At 44.0% G+C, this 22,177-nt stretch overlaps 3 protein-coding genes across 4 annotated transcripts; 2 read left to right on the top strand and 1 right to left on the bottom strand.

Moving 5' to 3' along the window:
• Nucleotides 1–72: 72 nt before the first annotated feature.
• On the bottom strand, nt 73–5,271 carry vstm5 (V-set and transmembrane domain containing 5). 2 transcript variants are annotated; one of them, XM_079734019.1, is made up of 4 exons: nt 4,947–5,271; nt 3,038–3,400; nt 1,799–1,942; nt 73–720 (listed from the first exon to the last, which is right to left on the bottom strand). In XM_079734019.1, the coding sequence occupies exons 1-4, from the start codon at nt 5,020–5,022 to the stop codon at nt 692–694; spliced, it is 612 nt and encodes a 203-aa protein (XP_079590145.1). In that variant the 5' UTR covers nt 5,023–5,271; the 3' UTR covers nt 73–691. The 2 variants fall into 2 exon arrangements, with proteins under 2 accessions (XP_079590145.1, XP_079590146.1); XM_079734020.1 differs by lacking the exon at nt 4,947–5,271 and adding an exon at nt 4,255–4,377.
• A 1,072-nt stretch (nt 5,272–6,343) lies between these two features.
• dcp2 (decapping mRNA 2) lies at nt 6,344–8,896 on the top strand. Its single transcript, XM_079731568.1, has one exon. The coding sequence runs from the start codon at nt 6,742–6,744 to the stop codon at nt 7,924–7,926; it is 1,185 nt and encodes a 394-aa protein (XP_079587694.1). The 5' UTR covers nt 6,344–6,741; the 3' UTR covers nt 7,927–8,896.
• Nucleotides 8,897–11,350: 2,454 nt separating this feature from the next.
• On the top strand, nt 11,351–21,404 carry LOC307073042 (transient receptor potential cation channel subfamily V member 1-like; the record flags this gene model as incomplete). The annotated part of the gene is made up of 15 exons (XM_079732715.1): nt 11,351–11,538; nt 12,157–12,311; nt 12,646–12,798; nt 13,572–13,709; nt 14,145–14,449; nt 14,901–15,077; nt 15,470–15,625; nt 15,923–16,018; nt 16,118–16,188; nt 16,647–16,812; nt 18,312–18,378; nt 18,494–18,795; nt 19,375–19,490; nt 19,810–19,922; nt 20,010–21,404. 15 exons carry the CDS (start codon nt 11,351–11,353, stop codon nt 20,093–20,095), a joined length of 2,289 nt encoding a protein of 762 aa, XP_079588841.1. The 3' UTR covers nt 20,096–21,404.
• Nucleotides 21,405–22,177: the final 773 nt, after the last annotated feature.

Below are 22,177 nucleotides of genomic sequence, written 5' to 3'. Positions count from 1 at the left end.
TAGCAATCGAACCTCCTTACTAGAAGTGAAAAACATTCAGAAGCTTGAGATCAGATAAAGGAGCTCCATCTTTTATCACCGTATCGAAAATGAAGCCAAAACAATACGGTCTGAAAGTACAAAGTAAAAATACAATGATTACAAAAGAGGGCAACAGTTGGGGGAAATAAATATACCTCTGTATCCAGTGAGTAACGTACATTCAATCTAGCAGCACCAATTTGGAGAACAGAGCATGCAGTAAACTAAACTGCAGCCCACAAAGGATTTTTCCATAATTTTTCCAACTTCCATAATCCATCAATCCACAATCTCTGATACTGAGGTCCCCCTATATCCAATAAATTAAATACGCTTGCCTATCTTTTTTTCCTTCAGGTATTAAAAAGAGGCACATCCGTACAGCCCGTGGACCAGCTGGGACCAATCAGCCCATGTTGTCTCGAAATAATGAGTCCAGTCTGTGTGCAGGGGCACACACCAGCCACACATCGGGGAAAGGTTGTGTCTCTGAGGGGTCTGGAGACAGACAGAGGGTTTCTAAACAGAGCAGGTGGGAGATTCCCCTGAGGCCTGGGTCCTGGAGCTGGGTGGTAGCCGTGGACGGGTCGGCCCATCCACCCGCCCAGAGCCCCCCTCCATGGCGGTGAACCTCATGGTTCCTCTGAGACACCACACAGTAAGACGTCTGTTACAGAGGCTGCAGCTCCGTCTCGTTGCCTGTAGATGAGAGGGGGAGAGACGATTTGTCAGAATTTGTAAACTGAGGATGTTGTGAAGATGTTGAAGTGAACATGAATTAACCATTATCATTTAGTAATTTAGGATGGGCTTTAATCGAAAACAACTTACGGTGAAAGTAATAACATGACATTAAGGAGAAGGTAGGACACCTTGCACAGGGAAGGCAGCAGTTAGAAGCTTTTGGCTGGAATTTGACACCCGAGCCCTTAGACTACCCTGGCCCTATTTGAACTCAAAACACAAAGCGTTCTTCTACTTCATAGCCGTCTTGGTTGTAAGAAATGGCAAAAATATTATGGGGTTATTTTTATGGGACTTGCAAGTTCTGGCGGGGATCATGTGGCAGCTGATTTGTCCAATCAAATGCATGCACAGTATACTGATAGGCAGTCAATTTAAGACCTTCCATCCCACACACACAGTCTGCACACACACCAACACTAGGTCGTATCAGTCATCTGTATGTCATGCTTTAAATCCTACATCCCTTCAAAAGAGGACCGCCAAACTAAAGTGTAAAACCATTTCATGAAATAAACGGTTTGATTTATGACATGAGAGATTTTTGCCAGAAATACCTAATACCTAATAAATAATGCATTCTTTGACTAAGCAAATTCCGCCGTGACTCGAGGCTGAACCAAATACTGGCCGATACTCCAAGGCTATACATGTCCTATAAGCATGAACCACACAGCTGCCATCAGACTCCTGAACAATCACCATTGATCACATTGATTACTGAAATGTTGATATATCCCCAATATCTATTTACTGTATATTTCAGGATACTTTTGAAACTTTTTCATTTATTTATTTTTTGTACTTTATTTTAAGATAAGATCAAATAAAGAAACTTGAAACTAGAAAGATATAGAAAATGTGTCTCTATACACATTTGTGTAGTTAACATGTTCATAATACATTTATTATTTTATATAATTATTAGGGTGTGGTCCACCCTTTGCCTTTCGGTGATCATTTCACTGTCCAGAATGTGTGATACTGTGCATGTGATCAATATAACATTGACTCTGATTGTGTTCTGCTTTACCGTTCTGTTCTCGACGCCGCCTGCAGGCCTTGATCTTCTTGTAGGCCCGGTTCAGAAGCCACATTGACAGCATCAGCAGGCCCGCGAGGCAGACCAGCACCAGGGCCGAAATGGACAGGTACTGCAGGTCCTCATAGATCACCTCTGGACACAGCAGACGGACAGGCGGACAGAGGGGTTAAGGTCAGGGTGCCACAGAATGAAACAGGAAAATTAACAAATAAAGGATGTGTTCTGTTTTGTTGTTGGATCACTCTCTATTCATATGTGCATCAGACTAATCAATCAGATATAAGGTTGGTTGGCTATCACTTACAAAGGAAAGGAATGATAATTACTGGTTCAAAGCAGTTCAAAACTTTACTTTTACATTTAGGGTACTTAGCAGACGCCATAGCGACTTACAGTAAGTAGATTTTTCTGAAATACTTAGCATGGAACAGCATGTATGTAAAATATAAATAAAAATAATACCAAACATACAACAAGGTAAACTATACAGACAGGAAGTGATGTTGACTATCTACAACCAAGCAGTGAATCAAATAATAGTAATAAACACTAGTATAAGGATAGTAAGAAGGTTATAGCCCTGAACATACACAAATTTCCAGCTCTTGCTGAGAATGATGATGGTTTGAGTGTCACCTTACACTGTCCACTGTCCCAAGAGCCCTTGAGTGATTTTGAGTAGTTGAATGCCCTTACGTCGGCCCTTCTAGAGAAGGCGCTGTTGACCAAGCTTCACAGATCTTATCACGCCCACCCAGAGCAAATATGCATCACCGCGTCACCAGACACACCTTACTGTCCGTTCAAATTTGGTTCAACTCCGCTCACAGGCACTGCAAGGCCTCCTCTTAATCAAATGTATTCAGATGTATTCAAATTCAAGAAGCGCAAACACACTCACACTCACACACCAAACAACAACAAGCACACTCAATCATTATACATTTACAGACATTTACAAATGTGACATAAATGTACCAACAGTACTAAAGTATGGAGTGATTGACTCCTATACACATAACACACTTTTGAACAGTATCACAACTGGTTCATACACACACACACACACACACACACACACACACACACACACACACAAACTGTGAAGCCCACGTGAATAGGCTTTTTGGGTTAGAGGGGTGCCTCATCATAATTACACTTGTGCCTTGCAGCCTCAGCACCTCTGCACCGACACCACCACAACCCCCGACACCACCACAGCCGTACCATTCACTTTGAGCACGAAGCCGCTGTCCTTGCTGCTGCCCGAGTCTTCTGTGACGGTGAGCACGTAGAAGCCGGCGTCCGCAAGCCGCAGCCGAGCCAAACCGAGCGAGCCGTTGGCGTACGTCTCCACGCGGTCGATGTAGTCCACCGTGATGTTTGAGAAGGAGCCGCCGCCGCCGCTGTCGATGCCGACGCCACCGCTGTCGGGCCGCCAGCTGCCTATGCTGCGGCTGACGGCGCCGGACATGAAGGTCCACTGGAGGGTGGGCACACCCTGGCAGGTCACCCTCACCGAGAAGACCACGTCCTCCTGCACCGAGCGAGTCATGCTCCGCTGGGGGGAGACCACGGAGATGGCTCCGGCTGGGGACGGGTGAGGAGGGGGAGAGAGAGACAGGTTGAGTGAGGGGGATGGGGGGAGGGGGGACAGAGAGAGAGACAGGTTGAGTGAGGGGGATGGAGGGAGGGGGGGGGGGGGGGGAGAGAGAGAGAGAGACAGGTTGAGAGGGGGAGGGGGGAGAGAGAGACAGGTTGAGTAAGGGGGGGAGACAGGTTGAGTGAGGGGGGGAGGGGGGTTGAGTGAGGGGGGGGAAAGAGAGAAAGGGGAAGGAGAGAGGAAGAGAGAGAGAAGGGGGGGAGGGGGGAGAAGAAAGATAGGGGAACAGCAAGAGGAGTTGAGAGAGAGAGGTGACGGGGAGATAGAAGGGGTGAGATAAAGAGAGCCAGGAGAGAGAGGGAGAGGTAGGGCGTGGTAAAACAAGGTCAACTCATGCAATATAATTTGCGATATGGAATTTTGCAAATTGTTTTTCACGATATCGAGTTACAGAGTACAGTGCAGTGTACTACAAAAGATACAAAGAGCATCTCTAGAGAAAAAAAGAGAAAGCACTTTTAGACCATAGGTTAGAATTATATTACCGTGGTCCCAAGTTAAAGTATAACCCCATTCTACCAAGGTTACGTGCGCTGCCATAAAATCATAAAACACATTAACGCTAAACAAACCCATTCAACCTCTCCGACCTCGGGACAGTAATGTTGGTTCACATTAGACTGTCCTGCCAATGGCAGCCAGGATGAATATGATTCTACCATGTGTTGTTTTTGTTAGTATCTAGGGATAATGAGATTCTACCTGGTCTTTACCTGGCAGTGTTGTGTGCTATGTCCCCAATCGTTACTTATGGGATAGAAGGGGTAAATTGGGGTCTTACAGTAGTTGTAGGTTGAACAGGTTTGTCCGGGTCACAATGGATTCCTGTGTGTCTGTGAAACCACACGTTAGGGGTAGAACAGGCCGAACAGGCTGCTGGGAAGTTTTGGTCGGGGCTCAGCCGTTGGCTTGCCTCACATAGTTTCCAGAGCTCTCTCCACTCCGCGGCTCTACTCTATACTCTCCAGCATGTCTGGCTGTGACACACCTGGGTTTAGGAGGAGGAGGAGGGGGTGGTGGAGGCTGTAGATTGAGGGCCAGGTGTGTTTGCCAAAGAAGCACGAGGAAAGAATTTCCCAACTAAATAATTCCAACATGACTTGACAAACAAAATGGCTGAGTAATAAGTTACGAACAAAGGAACACTGAGTCCGAAACACAATTAGTAGTTTAAAACTTGTGCTAAGAGCAGGAGGTATGGGGGTGGGGGGGGGGGGGGGGGGGGGCAATTACAAACACAAGGTGAGTGACTCTGCTCAGGTAAGTAAACAAGGACATGCCCTTTCAGTTACACAAGCACAGCCTTCGAACCCCAACACACACACATTATATTGAACTCCCACACACATAGAAACTCCAGCACTATACAGGACAATGGCCAGGTCCTCTGGCAGAGGTGTATGTGTGTGTGTGTGTGTGTGTGTGTGTGTGTGCGCCCGTGTGCGTGTGTCCGTGTGTGCGTGTGTGTCGTACCTATATGGATCACATACAACGTGATGCAGAGAACCAACCAAATGTCCTGTAGTTCCAACAGTCTTAGATTGCACATTAGGAGTCCAGATCCATGAGCCCAAGCTTGAATGAAAAAGCTCTCCAGGGTTCCTTGGCATTCCAGAGCATTCCTTTCCCTCTGGTTCCCTCCAGGGAAAGAGGGAACGTCTATTTTCCCCTCTGCATGTTATTTTTCATATTTTCTTTCCTGGGTAAGCAGAGTGTGTTGGTTCTTCTTTGGATGTGTGTGTAGGTGTGTGTGTGTTTGTGCGTCCGGTGGTGTCAAGTCTTCTCTCCCTCCCTTTCTCTGTCGGTTCACCGGTCTCTGAGCTGCCACACATGCCTGCGCACGTCAGAGCTCAGCCTGCACCTATCCGACAGGTTCCGCTAGGGTAGGGTCTACGGAAACGCGTCGACAAAGACAGAAGTTTCATGAGCGCTGGCCGCACACGCGCGCGCACCCGCAGACTCACACACGCAAGCGCGCGCTAATATACATCTAAACAGGGCTCTCTGACTTGATTATGTTTGGCCATGGGCCAAACGTGTAAGACAGGATGAGTGATTATGAAAGCTGATTAAAAGACCCGCCGTAACTGGGTTAGGCCTTGAACCCACCTGCACATATATATCCATGTTTATTTGTTTTCTTATGTAGTGCTTCAGCGGCCATTCAGATGTTGTAAAGTCAGTTTGACAAATAATGACTTCAAACTTTAAGAAGAGTCATATAATATTATGACTCGAGGATATTCGAGGAGATTGCATTTGGTCCGTTTCAGTCAGTTTACTTTTCGGTTCGTACACAGTTGTACCCATGACATTATTTAAACAAATACGATATTTATGGATTTGAAAGAGGTTTTTCGATTGAAGCTTTCAAAATGTTGCTTTTTCATTTTTTTATGTACAGGACTGACGCTGCGCATAGGGTGGGAGTGACCACTCCAGTTTGTACTTCAATACATTTGTTATGATTTTCACCAGCAATATAGCGCCATCTATCGCTGTTATATTTGTAATATTTTGGAACCGTTTTTATATATATATATATATATATATATATATATATATATATATATAGTCACGTTGCTAGGTCTTTTGAAAATAACCATTGCATTATCAAAATATCCGAAATTGGAGGTATTGTAAAACACGCAACCTTAGAATACGAGTAATCTTAGAGGTCAGGGCTAAAATGTATAAATACATTTAAAAATCCACGACATTAGTTAGAACATCGGGAATAAACTGATTCGCCTTCAGGATTAAATAGCGCCTGCGTTTGTACAAATACAGATGGAAGTAAATACGCTCTTATTGTGAAACGGTCCGACCGGATGTCCGTGTTTTACTTCTTTGTGTTTGTGATCAATTTTAATTCCGGTTTCGCAGCTTGCTCGGAAAAGGTTATATCCCACTGTTATTCAAAAGTTAAGTTTGCCTTTGGGTTGTATAACACATTTGCACATATCCGAATCAGCTATTGCTATTTATTTCATGCCAAGTATTCGCTTTATTTGCGTGTAGAACCGCGAAAAGTGCTCTTTTTAAACTTGTCGTGGCTTGATACTGCACCATAAACACACGATGGATTATACCACGTACACTGCCCTTTACTGTTGTGCTCAAGGTTGACTTCTGAAATTAGTTTCACTTTACGCAAGGTAAAAAAGTCCAAGGAAAAAATACGAGGACAACAATAGGACCCCTTGCCCTAATCGTAGAGTTGGTATACCGCATGATCATCCATCTTTAATAAGAACTAAACTAGGGGATGTTTTTAAACTACATGGATACGAAGAGGGTAGACATTCCCTCCAGTCTATTGGACGACCTTTGCAGTCGGTTTATCCTCCACATACCAAGTGAGGAGAGGGACAATGCAATCCGGGTGTGCTTTCAGATCGAGCTGGCTCACTGGTTCTACCTGGACTTCTGTATGCAGAACACACCTGGACTGCCCCAGTGCGGGATCAGGGACTTCGCCAAAGCCGTCTTCCATCATTGTCCGTTTCTCCTGCCCAAAGGAGAGGACGTGCAGAAAGTTATAGAACAATGGAAGGAATACAAGATGGGTGTCCCTACGTACGGTGCCATTATTTTAGACGAATCCCAGGACAACGTATTGCTTGTTCAGGGCTATTTGGCCAAGTCCGGCTGGGGCTTCCCGAAGGGAAAGGTCAACGAGGACGAGGCTCCTCACGACTGTGCAGTCCGTGAGGTGATGGAAGAGACGGGGTTTGACATAAAGGATCGCATCTGCAAGGACCGGTACATCGAGCAGAAGATCACTGACCAGTTGGCACGTCTGTACATCATCACCGGTGTGTCGAAAGACACCAAGTTCAACCCTAAAACCCGGAAGGAGATACGCAACATCGAGTGGTTTGCCATCGAGAAGCTACCATGTCACAGGAACGACATGACCCCAAAGTCTAAGCTGGGCCTGGCCCCCAACCGGTTCTTCATGGTCATCCCTTTCATCCGTCCGCTCCGGGAGCGTCTCGTCAGGCTGAAAGAAGAGTCCACAGACTGTGATGAGGACTTGGGCAAAGCTCTGGACAACTCCCGCTCAAAGAAGTGGGTCCCGGGCGCCGAGGCGTCTCCCGGGGAGGGCTGGGGAGGGCGGCACAAGGGACAGAGGTCGGTGGGACAGCTGAGCGCGCATGATCCGAGCGATGTCCTGAAAGCCAAGAGCCCCAATCTGAAGGGAAGTGGGAGGAAAGGCGTCCAGGAGGCCACAAACGCCGGGGTGGCGAACCACCAGCTGACCGCCGCCGTCGCCAAGGAGGAGAGGAAGCTCCAGCCCCGGAAACTGTCTGAGAGCTTCGGGAAGGTAGAGTCTCCTGGTGGTGGTGGTGTTGGTTACACCAGAGACTGTGAGGTCCTGCTCTCCTCCAGGGCATTCCTCACCTTCAAACTGGACCGTGACGCCATCATGGCCTGCTTTGAATTTTGAGAAAAGGCTACATTTTTTAACGTCACTGTCGTCTCCTGTTCCTCCGTTGGGTTTTTAATGTTTATCCCTGAATGTCTTTTTTTCTTTTTGCATATATGATTTTTATGATTGTTGTACACATTTACATATGGCAGCCCAGAAGAAACATGATATTTGGCCATGTAGCAAATCCTCTTTTCCCGTCCGGAGGAAGCTAGGCGGCCACCGCAGGCACATACACCTCGCTGAGACCCAGGCAGAGGCCTTCATTCCCTTCGATAGAAGGTTAAAACAGCCAACCATAGCAATCTGTCAATTCTGTTGCTCGAGCTGGACTTTTTTAAATGTTTTCTTTTGTGCTGAAAGATCCAATGGATGAGACTGAAATGGATGTATTTTTTTCAGACGGCTTTTGTCAGATTGTATATCAAGTGTTGACTTAAACGTACCAACTTAGAAATTTTTCCTTGTTGCTACTTGCTAATCCTCTGTAGGTCCATCCTTAAGGTTTTCTTGCTACGTGCTATGCTCTGTAAAAGTCCTATACATCACCACGAGGAGAATGTCTGTTTGATAGGAACCACGGGCACTGTTGAATTTAGAAAAAAATAGAACAACTTAAATGTTCACGTGAACGTACTCCGAGGAGAAATGTATTTCTTTTTCCAGATCTATATATTTTTTACTATTGCAAAACATACTATTACAAAACAACCCAAATTCAGACTACATTTTCTTCCTTCGTCTATTTTCAAAATATGTATCAAAAGACCATTAAATACATTTTCATATTCGCCTTCAAATTTCTAATGGACAATGTGGCGATTGCTCAAAATCACATAACGCCACATTGACATGTTAATATAAATTATCCAAAATATTGAAATGTCATATTTTTTCCACTGTTCATTTTGGGTTACCCTGTTGCAGTGGCATCATTGTGGTTTTAATCTAATGTATTTTGAAATTATTGAATCCTACTTAAGAAAAAATAAAACACATTAAATCTCCACTTTAAATGTTTCTGTTCAACTCCTTTGTAATTCATGTTATCCGAATAGATTATATTTGCGACTTTGTTTTGACTTAATTGTGGCCACAGGGAAGTGAATATCAGAACCATGACTCAATCAATACACAATTGAGTCAAAACAAAGAGGGGAGAGCAAACATTGCTGATACGGCTTTAATAACTCGGAGTCTTAAACTTGTTAAGAAGGACGGGAAGTAACAAAACATTACACACTAGAGAGCAGCAAACTATACAACATAATAGGTTACAGTGAGATCATCTAGATCACGGGTCGGCAACCCGCGCTGGCCACATGCGGCCCTTTGGCAATGAAAAATGTTTTTTCAGCATGAAATGTGCATCGAGAGACTATCCTGGCGCCTATTTTCTGAGCGGGTAGCTCGCTAAAATCGCCTAGCTATGGATCCAAAGAAGGCAAAACATATATAAGCTGCAAACATCATACAGCCCTGATATTCAGAAGCTCTGCAATGAAATTCAGAAAAAAAAAATCGCATGAAACTGAATGAGAAAGGTGGGGGGTGTTTGATTATCTCTTTCATTATAGCAAGTTGTAACCCTGAGCCAATATTTTTTTTTTGCTCATGCAGGCCCCTAGTGTTGCTGGGAATCAATGCAACAAGGTAACTTTCAATTGTCACAGTTGAATTGTATAAAATGTTTACCAGTGTTATTTTAAAGAAGGGTTAGGCTGATATTTACTATGATATTCATTTCATTTGCACAATCATGGACTGAAACCGAAGAGCTAGGCCTACTCAATTTTAACATCAAAACCTGATAGTTGACTTTTCCTGCATTCCCCTCTCATTTCTTGTTAGATGTAACATCCACTCAAATGCTTGTTTTGTAGCCAATGTTTTATTGCAATTGCATGTATTCATTGCATAAATCAAATGGTTGTATATGCCTATACAGGCTATAAAATAGCTAAAGTAGCTAAATAGCCTATTACAACAAATATGCGGCCCCATACAGCTATCCACACCCCATTTCTAACCAAAAATGGCCCTTTGCAAAGAAAAGGTTGCCGACCCCTGATTTAGATTAACTGAAGAGAGGATGTCTTGTTTTGAGTAAAGTAGTTGATGGACTTGAATGCATTACTGACAACCTGTTACACTGAGAGAGAAAGTTGCTCCTGATTTCTATTATTAATCATACTATTTATAACGATTACTTATCCCACGTCCTGCAAGTCCTTTCTCCAATTCAACACCGTGTTAAACAACGTGTTTTTTACACGTGTGACATTGTTCCATATTCCATATCTAAAACCTTAAGTTGGTTTGCCTTGAATTCCGGATCGGATCATGGGATGTCTTTGGACCACTGCTCTAGGAGCTGCTTGTGCAGAGCCAGGGGGATTATAAGAGAGCCAACTCCATTACCCAAAACTAAACTGTTGGTGGTGCTGCGGTCAGGCAAACACCTCCAAAGCTACAACACCATCATGGAGACTGAGTAGAAGTAACCGAATACTTTACCCCACGGTCATCAATGCTTTGAGTAATGGACCAACTGCCAACTCTGATAGGAGGAAACAGACACAGGGAAGTAATTTTCTCACAATGGCTTCGGGTCTAATTACTCATTAGATTATTTATATTATATATACTTTATTGTACTGCATTCTTTGCATCTAATGGTAATGGTATTTTTTACTGTATACATTTTGTTTAGGTCTACAGTTTGTTGCGTAGTGCAAATATGCTATTTTAATCTCTATCGTAAAATGCCTTAAATATGAAAAGGGGATGCATCTGATCTCCCTTTAAAGAATCATAACCTTAATTTTCAAAGCTGGGTTCAGCTTTCACATACAATTAATTCATCTCAATTGGCAAGTCAAGCAAGACTTATTCTTACTGAGACTACACATATTTGATAAATAGCCTTAACCAAGCAAGGATTTATTCTTCATTGAACCTGTTTCTTCAATGACTTTTCTGAGAATTTATCTTGTGAAGTAATTCATACAAAACCCACTCCACCATCCTCCATGAGGTGCGTGTGTGTGTGCATGTGTGTGTGTATGTGTGTATCTCAACAGAGTAAGCCTGGTTATGACATATAACAACACTTTTCCGATAGTGGAAACCAAACCACTACCCTGGCTTGTTTGGTTGGTGGAGATCTAGTCATCTCTGGGGGGACTTGTCTTACAACCCTGTTGTCAGCAATATGTTGTTTGGAAGTTGGGGTGGGGTAGGGACTGAGGGGGAGTGGCCTAACCATGGCAACCCACATTTACCTACAGCAGCACAACTCCTCCCCTGTGATCACTCTTCACCTGCCTGGCTTCGCATAGCACCCACATCCACGCAGACACCTAGCTCTGCCTCAGAGGTGTGCAGAGTCAATCAATATTTCAAGGGAAGAAGACACTTTGAGCTTCAGAACCAAGAAACGATGAGCAAGACACCGATAGACGGAGACTGGCCTGAACCTGGGTCAGACCAAACTGTGGAACTGGAAGATTTGGATCCAGGGAACGACGAGAATAGGAGTCCCAGGGGATTGGAATGGCTGCTCATGAAAGACAAGCCGGTTGAAAGCCCCTCCCCCATGGACACCACCGTGGTGGCAGTCACCATAGGGTATGTCTACCTGTTGTTTACCTGAACTAACTGTTCTTGGTCACCTGTGTTCACCTATTGAGCCATAGCCCAGCCTGAAGAAGCAGTGGGTTATTGTATTAAGGTGAAAGAGACATGGTCTAATTTTATCACATCCTCTCTGAACTGCCAGGTGTCAGGTAACCAGGATTACGCGTTTATGGTAAACAAGTTTCTGCTTGTGGTGAATGTAGCTGCATCGTTGACCCGAGGGAGAAATAATGTGTTACGACGCTCAAAATAGAGAATATATAATAACCAGAAAACTGATCACACTAAGGAATGACCAACAATGAGAAATCATGAAATGATGTTTAGACCAGCTGTCCTTGAACATATTTCGAACACTTATAAAGTCTTGGTTGAAAGATCAAAGATCATTTGTGTTAGCTATAACACTTAGGACTAGGTCTAATGGTCAGGATGTTTAAATCCCAGCCAAAATGCTCTGTGTTTGAATGCCGGTCGGCCTCTTGAGAAAGATGGGTAACCTGCTCACAATACGACGCGTGCGTAAATAAAAGATCAAAAACTCTCTTTGGATGAAAGCGTCTGCTAAATGACTAAACAGTGTGTTGTTGTTGTTGTCCCACATGGCAGAGAGGAGTTCAGTGCGGTGGAACATGCGTTCAGTGGAAAGTTTACCCGGAATAAGGTGTTTGAGGCTGCTTCCAAAGGAGACCCTGGCCCCCTAAGCGGCCTGCAGGACTTCCTGCAGCTCCACCATCTGACGCTCACCAGCCCAGAGTACATAGGCAAGTATGGAGGAGTTGTATTTGTGTTCCGTATTCCCAGGTGGGGAGCAAGGGCTTGGTTGGTAGTTATTTCCCTAGCAACCTGGGCGGTGTTTTCTTACTATATAGCATTCATTTAGCAGACACTTCCATCCAAAGCAACTAACAGTGATGGCTTGTGCCCTTACCTGCTTTTAAGAAGCAGGTAGGGGCATCTTACTCTAGTACAGGTCTTATTCTGACATCTGGGACAGAACCTTTTGACTATCCTGCCGCAGGGCCTCTTCAGAGATGATGTCATATGAAGGATCAGCATGTAGAATGTGTGACTCATGATGATGTTGTTTACCTCCAGATGAAGGCAATGGTAAGACAGCCCTTCTGAAAGCCCTTCTAAACCTGAATGACGGAAAAAACGACACCATTCAAGTCCTGCTCAACATATCTGAGAAAAGTGGAGACCTGAAAGAGTTTGTCAACGCGGCTTACAGCGACGAGCATTTCAAAGGTAGGTCACTCTCAGGTCACCTCCTAAAGACCCCAACCAGGGCCCTAAACCTTTAAGTGGGTTTGACCCTTGGAGGAAAGCGAAGAAACAATACTAACCAGGTATTCACACAGTTGGGGACTCACTGTGGTATGTTTGTTGTTTGTTGTTTTTGAACATACGAAAAGCCCAAACTATGTAAGGTTTCAACTCAATCAGTGTCAGACATTGAACATCCCAAACAGCCGATTCAGCTGAAGTCAGCTGCTCTCAGTCTGAAATGCAGGTGAACATTCATTGTATATATGTACAATGACTATCCTAGAGAAATGGGTGCACAATTATCTCTCAACTGAACATGAATCTTATAGAATGATCAAAGTAACGCCCTCCCACACGCACGCACATACACACACACTGCTGAGTAAGTTAATGCGAACAGAAAGGTGGCGGAAAGCTATTTTTTAAGAGCTTCAAACTGGGCCTGTGTTGAAGTCACAGTACTGTGCATGTATACACACAAAGAGCATCATTCAGGGGACTTTCCAATGCTAATGTTAGCTCTGTCCTGGCTGATCAGCAAAGCAGTGGGTCCAGTTACTCAACCCCAATCGAGAAACAGACATCAGAATAGGGTTCGCGATACAAGCCTATATGCATCACAATGTATCAAATCACATATCTTGTGTCACCCCCAAATATCCTGTTTCGCTTGGAAATACATCCAATTGTTATTTCCAATCCATACATGAATATCTTACAACCTGTGTCTCCTCCTCCACCTCCTCTCCCAGGCCAGACGGCCCTGCATGTGGCCATTGAGCGGCGGAGCTTCAATCAGGTGAAGCTCCTGGTGGAGAAAGGAGCAGATGTGCAGGCCAAAGCAAATGGAGCCTTCTTCCAGCTCAATTCAAAACGGGGCTTTTATTTTGGTGAGGGCAACCAAATATTTATATTTCTAAAGCTACACTCAGCAAATGTTGGGTATATTTACTTGAAAAATGAGAAAAACCAATTAGTAACTATCAATAGGGGAATTGATACATTTTCTTTCAACACCGATATAAAAATGAACGTGAAAAAAAAAGTGAAGAATAAGAATAGCCTTTCGACACTTGCCAAACCCACAGCAGACAAATTGCCTTTAAACTCTCCGATTTGTGTTTCCACTAACCTTTCCTCTCGGATTATTTTAGATACTCTGCAGTTTCTCTAGAAACGTAGTTGTGAAACTCCTGGAATTTTCTGTAGTTTCTACAATTCCAACCAAGGCTAAAGTATATTTAGAGGGTCCTTGGCCTTACTTGAAAGTCTATTTCAAAAGACATATCTTCTAAATGACTGACTCTAAAATGTGTTTCAAACAGGTGAGCTCCCCCTCTCATTGGCCGCCTGCACCAACCAATTAGATGTGGTCTCCTTCCTCATGGAGAACCAGTACAGGTGTGCTGACAGCCGTGACCACGATTCCCTCGGCAACACGGTCCTTCACGCCCTGGTGGTCATCGCCGACAACACCGTAGAGAACACAGAGTTCATCGTGCGGATGTACCACGAGGTGCTCATCCGGGACACCAGGCTGGCCCTGAAAGGAGAAGTCTCCCTGGAGGCCATCGAGAACAAACATGGCCTGACGCCGCTGAAGCTGGCCGCCAAGCTGGGGAAGATAGGGGTACGGTTGGTTCTTCACAGACGGTTAGGGGCACATGGAATAGGCTGAGTGTAAGATAAGGGTGAAAGATAGAATTAGGGTTGGAGATCTGGTTAAAGTTAGGGTTATGGTTAGGATTAGAGATAGTGCCAGGGTTATTTTGGTTACATTTCAGGTTCTGCTTTTTGATTGAATGGTTTGGTATTAGTATAGAGATTGTGTTGGGTTCAGGGTTAGAGATAGTTTTAGGGTAAGAGATAGAATTAGGATTTATATTCAATTCCTATCTTGAACATCTCATAGCTCCACCTGTTGTTCAGTTCTCCCGACATTCTTCGTCTTTCTTTGTGAGACATTAAACCTCCACTGGCTACATCGAAGAGTTGAAGGACTGGTCTTGTGTGGGGCCGAGTATGATTCAGCCTTGTCACATCTAATGCCACTCATGCTTCTGTTGTTCTTTGCTATGCAGCTGTTCAGGCATTTGGTGCAGCGGGAGTTCACAGACGAAGAGACCAAGGGGCTGTCCCGGAAGTTCACTGATTGGGTCTACGGGCCCATCCACTCCTCGCTGTACGACATGACCTCCATCGACACCAGCGAGGAAAACTCAGTCCTGGAGATCATTGTCTTCGGGAATGCCATCCAGGTACGGAGGGAAGGTGTTGAGGTGTTCCCCTATCCGTTCTAAATACTTGGCAGGATGGTGGTAGTGATCCATTGAATAGGTTCTGTGAGAGGAGTCCCTCCTTTCTATTAACAGAACAAACTCCGCTGGTGTGGCGGTTATCCAGAGGATTTATCTTTGTACTTAGTTAGTGGTCTGTCTACTTTTTGTGATCATACATATCAAAGATGCAAGGGCTTCAATATGCTTGACTTTTGCATGCCTTTTTGTGTACTTCACCTTCCTTCAAAATGCTTTTTTTGTCAAAATGCCTTATCCTGAAATACATTCAGGATCATGTGAAAGTGGATTGTAGCTATAGGGCAATATGTTTCTAGTGTTTTTGCTGACTGAACATCAACCTATGAACTCAGAACCGTCAGGAGATGCTGCAGGTGGAGCCTCTACACAGCCTGCTGGAGGAGAAGTGGGACAGGTTTGCCCAAAAGTTCTTCCTGGTCAACTTCCTGGTATATCTGGTATACCTGGGCATCTTCACCACTGTCGCCTTCTACAGGAAGGAAGGGCAGGTGAGACAGACAACATTACCCATGTTAATCTTAACATAACGTTTACATTTGGTTTGTCTTTCATGCAAAGTGCCTTGACAAGTGAGCTTGAGAATAATCAGAGCAATCCAATCAAAGTATTGGCGTAGCTGCAGAAAAACCCAAGAGCTGCATGATCTAGTTCCTTAAAAAGGCAGAGTATCTAAAGGATTTAGAGAACAGCAATCCTTTGGATCAAAGGTAGAACCTCTGATCCACAAAGTACTTTCTAAAGTCCAGAGGAACTGTAGTGAAGCTCCCTCACCTGTTCGCTTGCAGCCTCCGTTCCTCGTGGAGAACACCCCTCTGGACTGCTTTCGCTGTATCGGGGAGCTGGTCAGTGTCCTGGGGGCGGTCTACTTCTTCATCAAAGCGGTGAGAAGAGTATTCACACAGCTTGGTTCAGTATTCTGCAGGACTGAATTCTAGAAAAAAAGTTACGCCAACTCTCAAACTTATTCACCCCACCCACAGATAGTGGATTTTAAGAGGAAACCTCCCCGCATCAAATCCATGTACATCGATGGATTCAATGAAATATCCTTGTGAGTATCCAAGAATGAAATGCTCACAATGTAGCATGTGAAAGTAACATGATGTTACATTGTGGTAAATGATTATCCATTACCAGTCATATGGTTGATAAGGTAGTTTGAGATTGATGCAGACCTCTGTGTGATTCCTGCAGAGAGGCTTAGGCTTTCAGATGGTTATGGTGCAATGGTTCGAGTACAAGTTTAGAGTAAGTGGTTAACTGTTGAAAGAGTTGTGTCGAAAGAGTGCATGTTGGGTAAGTGGTAAGACTTAGGGTTTGGTTAGGTTTAGGCTAGTTGTACATTGCGACTCATGTTGTCCTCTAAGCCATTTTTCGAGTTAGGCCGACATTGAGGCAGACAAGCATAGGGAACTCAAGAGTGAGAGTTGGGCTCTAAAGGTTGGGTTAGGATCTGGGAGATAATCCAGTCAAAGTCACATTCCTGTTCTGCTGGATTGTCTCCGATAGCTTCCTGCAGGCCTCACTTCTCCTGGTCTGCACCGTCTTGTACGCGTTCGGGTGGAGGGCGTATGTAGGCCCCTTGGTACTCTCTCTGGCCCTGGCCTGGATCAACCTCCTCTACTTCACTCGGGGCTCCAAGCGCATGGGCATGTACAACGTGATGATACAACGGGTGAGTTGAATTGATTCTGATGTCGGGGTTAAAAAACATTAGACACACCGGTTGGGCTGATCCCTTTGGCTGGAGGGTGAGGTGTTGCAAACGTATTGCCACTGTGGACCTCGATGGGAAAGTGCTTTTGAGGTAAATATGAAATATATGATTGCAAATCATCCCAAATACAAATACACATGAATAGATCTTCAGATGCTGATTAGAGCAGTGTAAAATCCAACTATTTCCACAATAGCCTGTACCAAGTATCCCAGCCACCCTCACACCCTTCTCGCTTTAGGTCTCTGCTTTATTGCACACTGGGAGGTCACTCCAGCGCCACATTGGTTTCAGAAATACTGACTGCCGCAACATGCTACTAGATTCGGAACATGAATGTTTAGAGGGAGGATTATCTCTATGCTATCAGAGTTAAGATATGTTCTTTCATCTAGGCCTGGGGTTTTCAAAGTATGAGAGAGTGAGCCCCCCCTCAGAGAACAAATTTCAGCTGAGCCCCCCCCCCCAAATTTTTTTTTCTTAATCCCTGTGTTTTGAAAGATCTTTTAATTATTTTACACATTTTAAACATCTCTGATCATATATTTTTAAAACATTTTAAACATATCTTTGACACATTCTAAACATCTTTGTGTGTTTTTAAATTAATTTCTTAACACATTTTAACATCTTTATCTAAGCATGTTTTTGAAATACATTTGAACATCTTAATCTGTAAACTGCCAGTTTAGCCTCCTTTTAGCTCACCTCAACTTTAGTGCGAGCAATGAGTTTGCGTAGCTGTGTTCGAAATCGTTCCCTATCACGGATATAGTGCACTATATAGGGTGCTCGCCATTTTGTAGTGGTGTTCGAATTCTCAGCGGTAAATTTCACGCACTATAAAGTGGACTTAAAATACCAAAAATTTGAGTGAACATACGGTGTTCCCTACATGGTACTTCCGTATACCACAATGTAATGCAGTCGTGTTTTTCCGGAGAAGAAGAATAATAACGAAAACGAATACATTTAATGATGGAGTCTCCGGCTTTCGTTTAGAAATGTCAACAATTTATTTGGGATTTAACATAGAAAATGTAACATTCAAAATTAATTAAAAAAACCTTGATCAACGTCAATTCAACATCAATACAAGCTCCAATCCAGCTTTCCTCGTGGGTGCCAGGTTTGTTTGTTTACATGATGTGGGCGCAACTGTCTGCGTCACACAAATACCCGGCGCATTTACTGACGCAAAAACACTATATAGGGAATAGTGAGTGAGTGAATAGGGAACGATTTCGAACACATCACGTCTTCGTCTTTGAGTTTTTTCTGTTACTTTTTCTGGTTTATTTTTTTCTCACGTCGCGCCCCCCTGAAGAACTCTGGCGCCCCCCAGGGGAGGCGCGCCTCACAGTTTGAAAACCACTGATCTAGGCTATAACTATGATGAAGAGTTGGACAAATAACCTTAACCTGGTTTTAATTACCATCTTATTAATTCTTTGCAGATCATATTAAGCGATATCATTTGCTTTCTATTTGTCTATGTGGTGTTTCTCTTTGGATTTTCTGCCGGTAAGAACATTTGACTTAAATGTCACTGTACACTCACATATTAAGCACAGTTAATGACATTAAACGGGAAAAAAGCATCTTGTCAAAGAAAATAAATACCTCATTGTCTCAACAGCGGTGGTGGCCCTCATAGAGGAGAACCCCCCCGATCACGCGCAGAGCCGTTCCCGGGCGTTCGAGTGCCGAAAACCGACGTACAACAACATCCGCTTCACGGCCCTGGAGCTGTTCAAGTTCACCATCGGCATGGGAGACCTGGAGTTCACGGACCACGTGCAGTACATCGAGGTGTTCTACATCCTGCTCATCAGCTACATCGTGCTCACCTACATCCTGCTGCTCAACATGCTCATCGCCCTGATGAGTGACACCGTGGAGAGGGTGTCCCGGGAGAGCGAGAGCATCTGGAGACTGCAGGTAGGACCGGTCCCCCAAGCAGGTCTCGGTGGGAGGAAAAGGTCTCATTGGCAGAAAGGTCACGTTTGTTTCTCTGTGAACCCTGGAATCACCACGTGGGTTGTCAAGAGTCTTTGTTGAGTGAAAATAAATCTTCATTCTGAATGGTCACCTAAAAGGAAGAGCAATTGCTAAATATGTATATACAGTATATATACACAATATATAGTATATATAAAATATATATAATCACCTAGATGGTGTTGATGGTTAATGGTTGTGGTTGAACAACAGGATGTTAAAATCACAACCTAAGTGAACTAACTGAACGACTTCGCAGTTGCTTTTTTTTTTCTGGATTCACTGTAAGTGTCTTACAGTGAATCCAGATAAATTTTTATTAAGGAGCAGGTAGGGGCAAGGTTAGGGCAACTTACCTGATGGATACCTACAGGTTGCCTGAAAAACCAGAAGCATTCGGCAGGGGGTCAAACCTAATAACCACCATTAGACCATCATAGCCCAGGGTAGGAGATCCTAACACCACTAGCCAGTGCTCCGAGTGTTGAAGGTGTACCCCGGCTGTATGTGTTCCCACAGAGGTCTCTGACCATCCTGGACCTGGAGAGAGCACTGCCCCATTGCCTGAGGGACAGGCTGCAATCAGGCATGATGAAGACCCTGTGTTTGCCCACCGGAAATCGGACATGCTTCAGGTGAGTCACCACAGCAACATCATCGGACGAGAGGTCTGAACATCAAAACACACAGTTGGGTCTGACATATATTTGTTTGGGACCTTTTGTGCAGTCAAGTACAGGTGAGTGAGAGACATAGTTAAGGCGGTTAAAGCGAGGGAATAAACCCGGACTTGGTGATCCTGTTTCGTTATGGTTTCTGTTCTGTGTCCACTAGGTGGCAACCCAATTTAGGTCCCAACCTATAGCTGGTCTACATGGTTTCTAAGTTAATGGAATGAGCCATCCCCACATAGTTTCTTTGGGTAAATCGTTGTTTTATATTCCCATTTTTAAGGGTGGAGGAGGTAAACTGGAAGAAATGGCGGTCGAATCTTGGCATCTTGAAGGAGGAGGAGCCAGAGCTGGAGATGGTACCAGATATCTTGGTGATCAGCCCCCAACAAAAACGTATGGATTCACTAACACATCTGTGCTTTGAGCAATTTTAAATCAATCAACTCAAAAAATAACTTGGTGGCGGTGTTCTTCTTCTAGGGCGTAAATGGAACATGGGTCCACTCTTCTCCATGGCCCGTGGCAGAAGATCTGGAAGATCTGATCCCCAACACACCGTCATCTGACCTCCTCTACTGTCCACTGTGCAGAAGCTCCTAAATCTTCAGCACAGTTTCTCTCAAAACTGGGCCCTAACAGTGAACCTGAGTAAAACCAAAACAAGGATACTTGAAAAAAGACCCAGCCTCCACCAAATAGACATGCCACGAGACACTGTTACTCCAAGGCAAACAAAAAACTATACCTACCTCGGCATAAACATAAACACCACAGGATATTTCAATAAAGCTGTGAATGACCTTAAAGACAAGGCAAGGAGGGCCTTTAATGCCATGAAAAGAAACATCAAACTAGTAACCCAAATAAGATCTGGCTCAAAACATTTGATGCAGTTATAGAACCCTATGCATTCTATGGCTGACACCCTATATGCAGAATTCTGCAAGTCTATCCTAAGAGTCCAAAGAGGAGGGGAACTGGGAAAAATGGTGGATGAATTTCGGCATCTTGAAGGAGGAAGAGCCAGAGCTGGAGGGGGAACCGGATCCCTTGTTGATCACTGGCCAACTAAAACTTTTGGATTCACTAACACATCTGTTCTTAGAGCAATTGACACAATAAATAACTTGTTGGCTGTGTTCTTCTTCCAGGGCTTTTTTGGAATATAAGCCCACTCTTCGCCAAGGTTCCTTCCAGAAGATATGGAAGACCTGAGGCCGAAGATACCGTCATCTGACCTCCTCAACCACCCACTGTCTGCTTCTGAAACACCTCACAGGCTGTCCTTTAACCTACTCATCATCCTTAATTTATAATCTGCCCTTCGCTTAGCTCCCTAACCTTTTACGCAGCATCTCACTGTCTGGCCCTGAAATTAACTCTCCATTTCCTTAACTAAACATCTCCCAGCCTGTCCCTTTCACTCTGGGACTGGGAAGTGGGACAATTAGGTCATTTTGGAAACCTTTGGGAACCTAGGTTGTTATAGAAATAGTTTAAAATTAAATAACACCATAGTCTTAATGGAGGGCATTATAATGAAATGAAAGGTTATAAAGGGTTGGATTGGAGAACATATACAATCCTACCTTTATAATTTAATTTCAGACTGAAGAAGTAGCACACGTTTTTGCAAACGTGTAAACTTGAATGAAAATAATGAGCAAGGCTCTCTTTTAAAGCATTTTGATGATGATTCATCAAATGATTGTGATTTCTTCCTGATTCAATATTGATTTGAAAGGCATACGTTGTATTCTCTTTTTTATTTGAAAACTGCATTTCTTTCTATAACTCACTGCCGACAAAAAAGCAATTATTTTATGAGATTTGTTTTTTAGCTTGTTTTTAAGATGTCATCCCTTTCTATCTCAATTTATGCCAATCATTTTATTGCTGGTTGTGTTCACTTTTTTCCTAAGGTGGATGAATATTGTTGAATCCACTTTTATAGCACTAACTGTTTTTATTGAAGATCTGGCAATTGCATACAAATATTTTTTGAATTCCTTTTGATTATTATTTGCTGTCATTGAAAATCACAATGGTTTCATTGTGATAACTTGAAACCACTAATTGTGGTTAGATTAAGCCTACAATAGCCCTGAAAATTAGGCCAAAAAAAAACTAGGGACAACGACTCTTTTAGGCTTTTATTTTTACTCTAGTCACATATTCACAATTTATTTTCACAGGCATTACTGAAGACCAGATGACTCGTGTTCACCACGCCTCCATAAAACAAGCTATATTTCAAAATAAAAGCCCACAAAGTCCTTTCAGGGACCGGGGTGGTTCAAAAAGAAGGGCGCTTGGGGAGCGTTTCCCCCGGCTCGGTTCAGTTCGCAAAGGTGCGGCTCGTGTTTCCACTGCCAAAAGTGGGCGTGACCCGGACTGAGCCGTATTGAGCCGTACTCGTCTCGCAGTACTCCTCCGTTGGGGTACTGAGACGCCTGAATGGGTGCCGGCAAGTTCAAGCTACACACGCCCTCCATTGATTGGTCGACCGAATCGCACTTCCGTGCGACAGGGGGATAATAACACACATTATCTGCGGGGTAAAACGGCGAAAGCTTCATTTATTGAAGAAGATGTCGCGCAAAAGTTTGCCCTCCTTCTTGGACGTCCTACATTGTTGATCTTTGTTC

Source organism: Pollachius pollachius (assembly GCF_949987615.1).
Source record: "Pollachius pollachius genome assembly, chromosome: 3".
NCBI classification, from domain to species: Eukaryota; Metazoa; Chordata; class Actinopteri; order Gadiformes; family Gadidae; genus Pollachius; species Pollachius pollachius.
Note: the sequence above shows the minus strand (reverse complement) of the source record. Positions and strands in the feature narration are given on the sequence as shown.

Excerpts from the sequence above, each read along its gene's own strand:
- vstm5 (XM_079734019.1), bottom strand. The coding sequence starts at position 5,022 with ATGTGCAATCTAAGACTGTTGGAACTACAGGACATTTGGTTGGTTCTC. Across the intron at positions 3,401-4,946 it reads GTTGTATGTGATCCATATAG|CCGGAGCCATCTCCGTGGTC; the intron begins GTACGACACACA and ends ACCCGTCCCCAG. Across the intron at positions 1,943-3,037 it reads CTTCGTGCTCAAAGTGAATG|AGGTGATCTATGAGGACCTG; the intron begins GTACGGCTGTGG and ends TGCTGTGTCCAG.
- dcp2 (XM_079731568.1), top strand. The coding sequence starts at position 6,742 with ATGTTTTTAAACTACATGGATACGAAGAGGGTAGACATTCCCTCCAGT.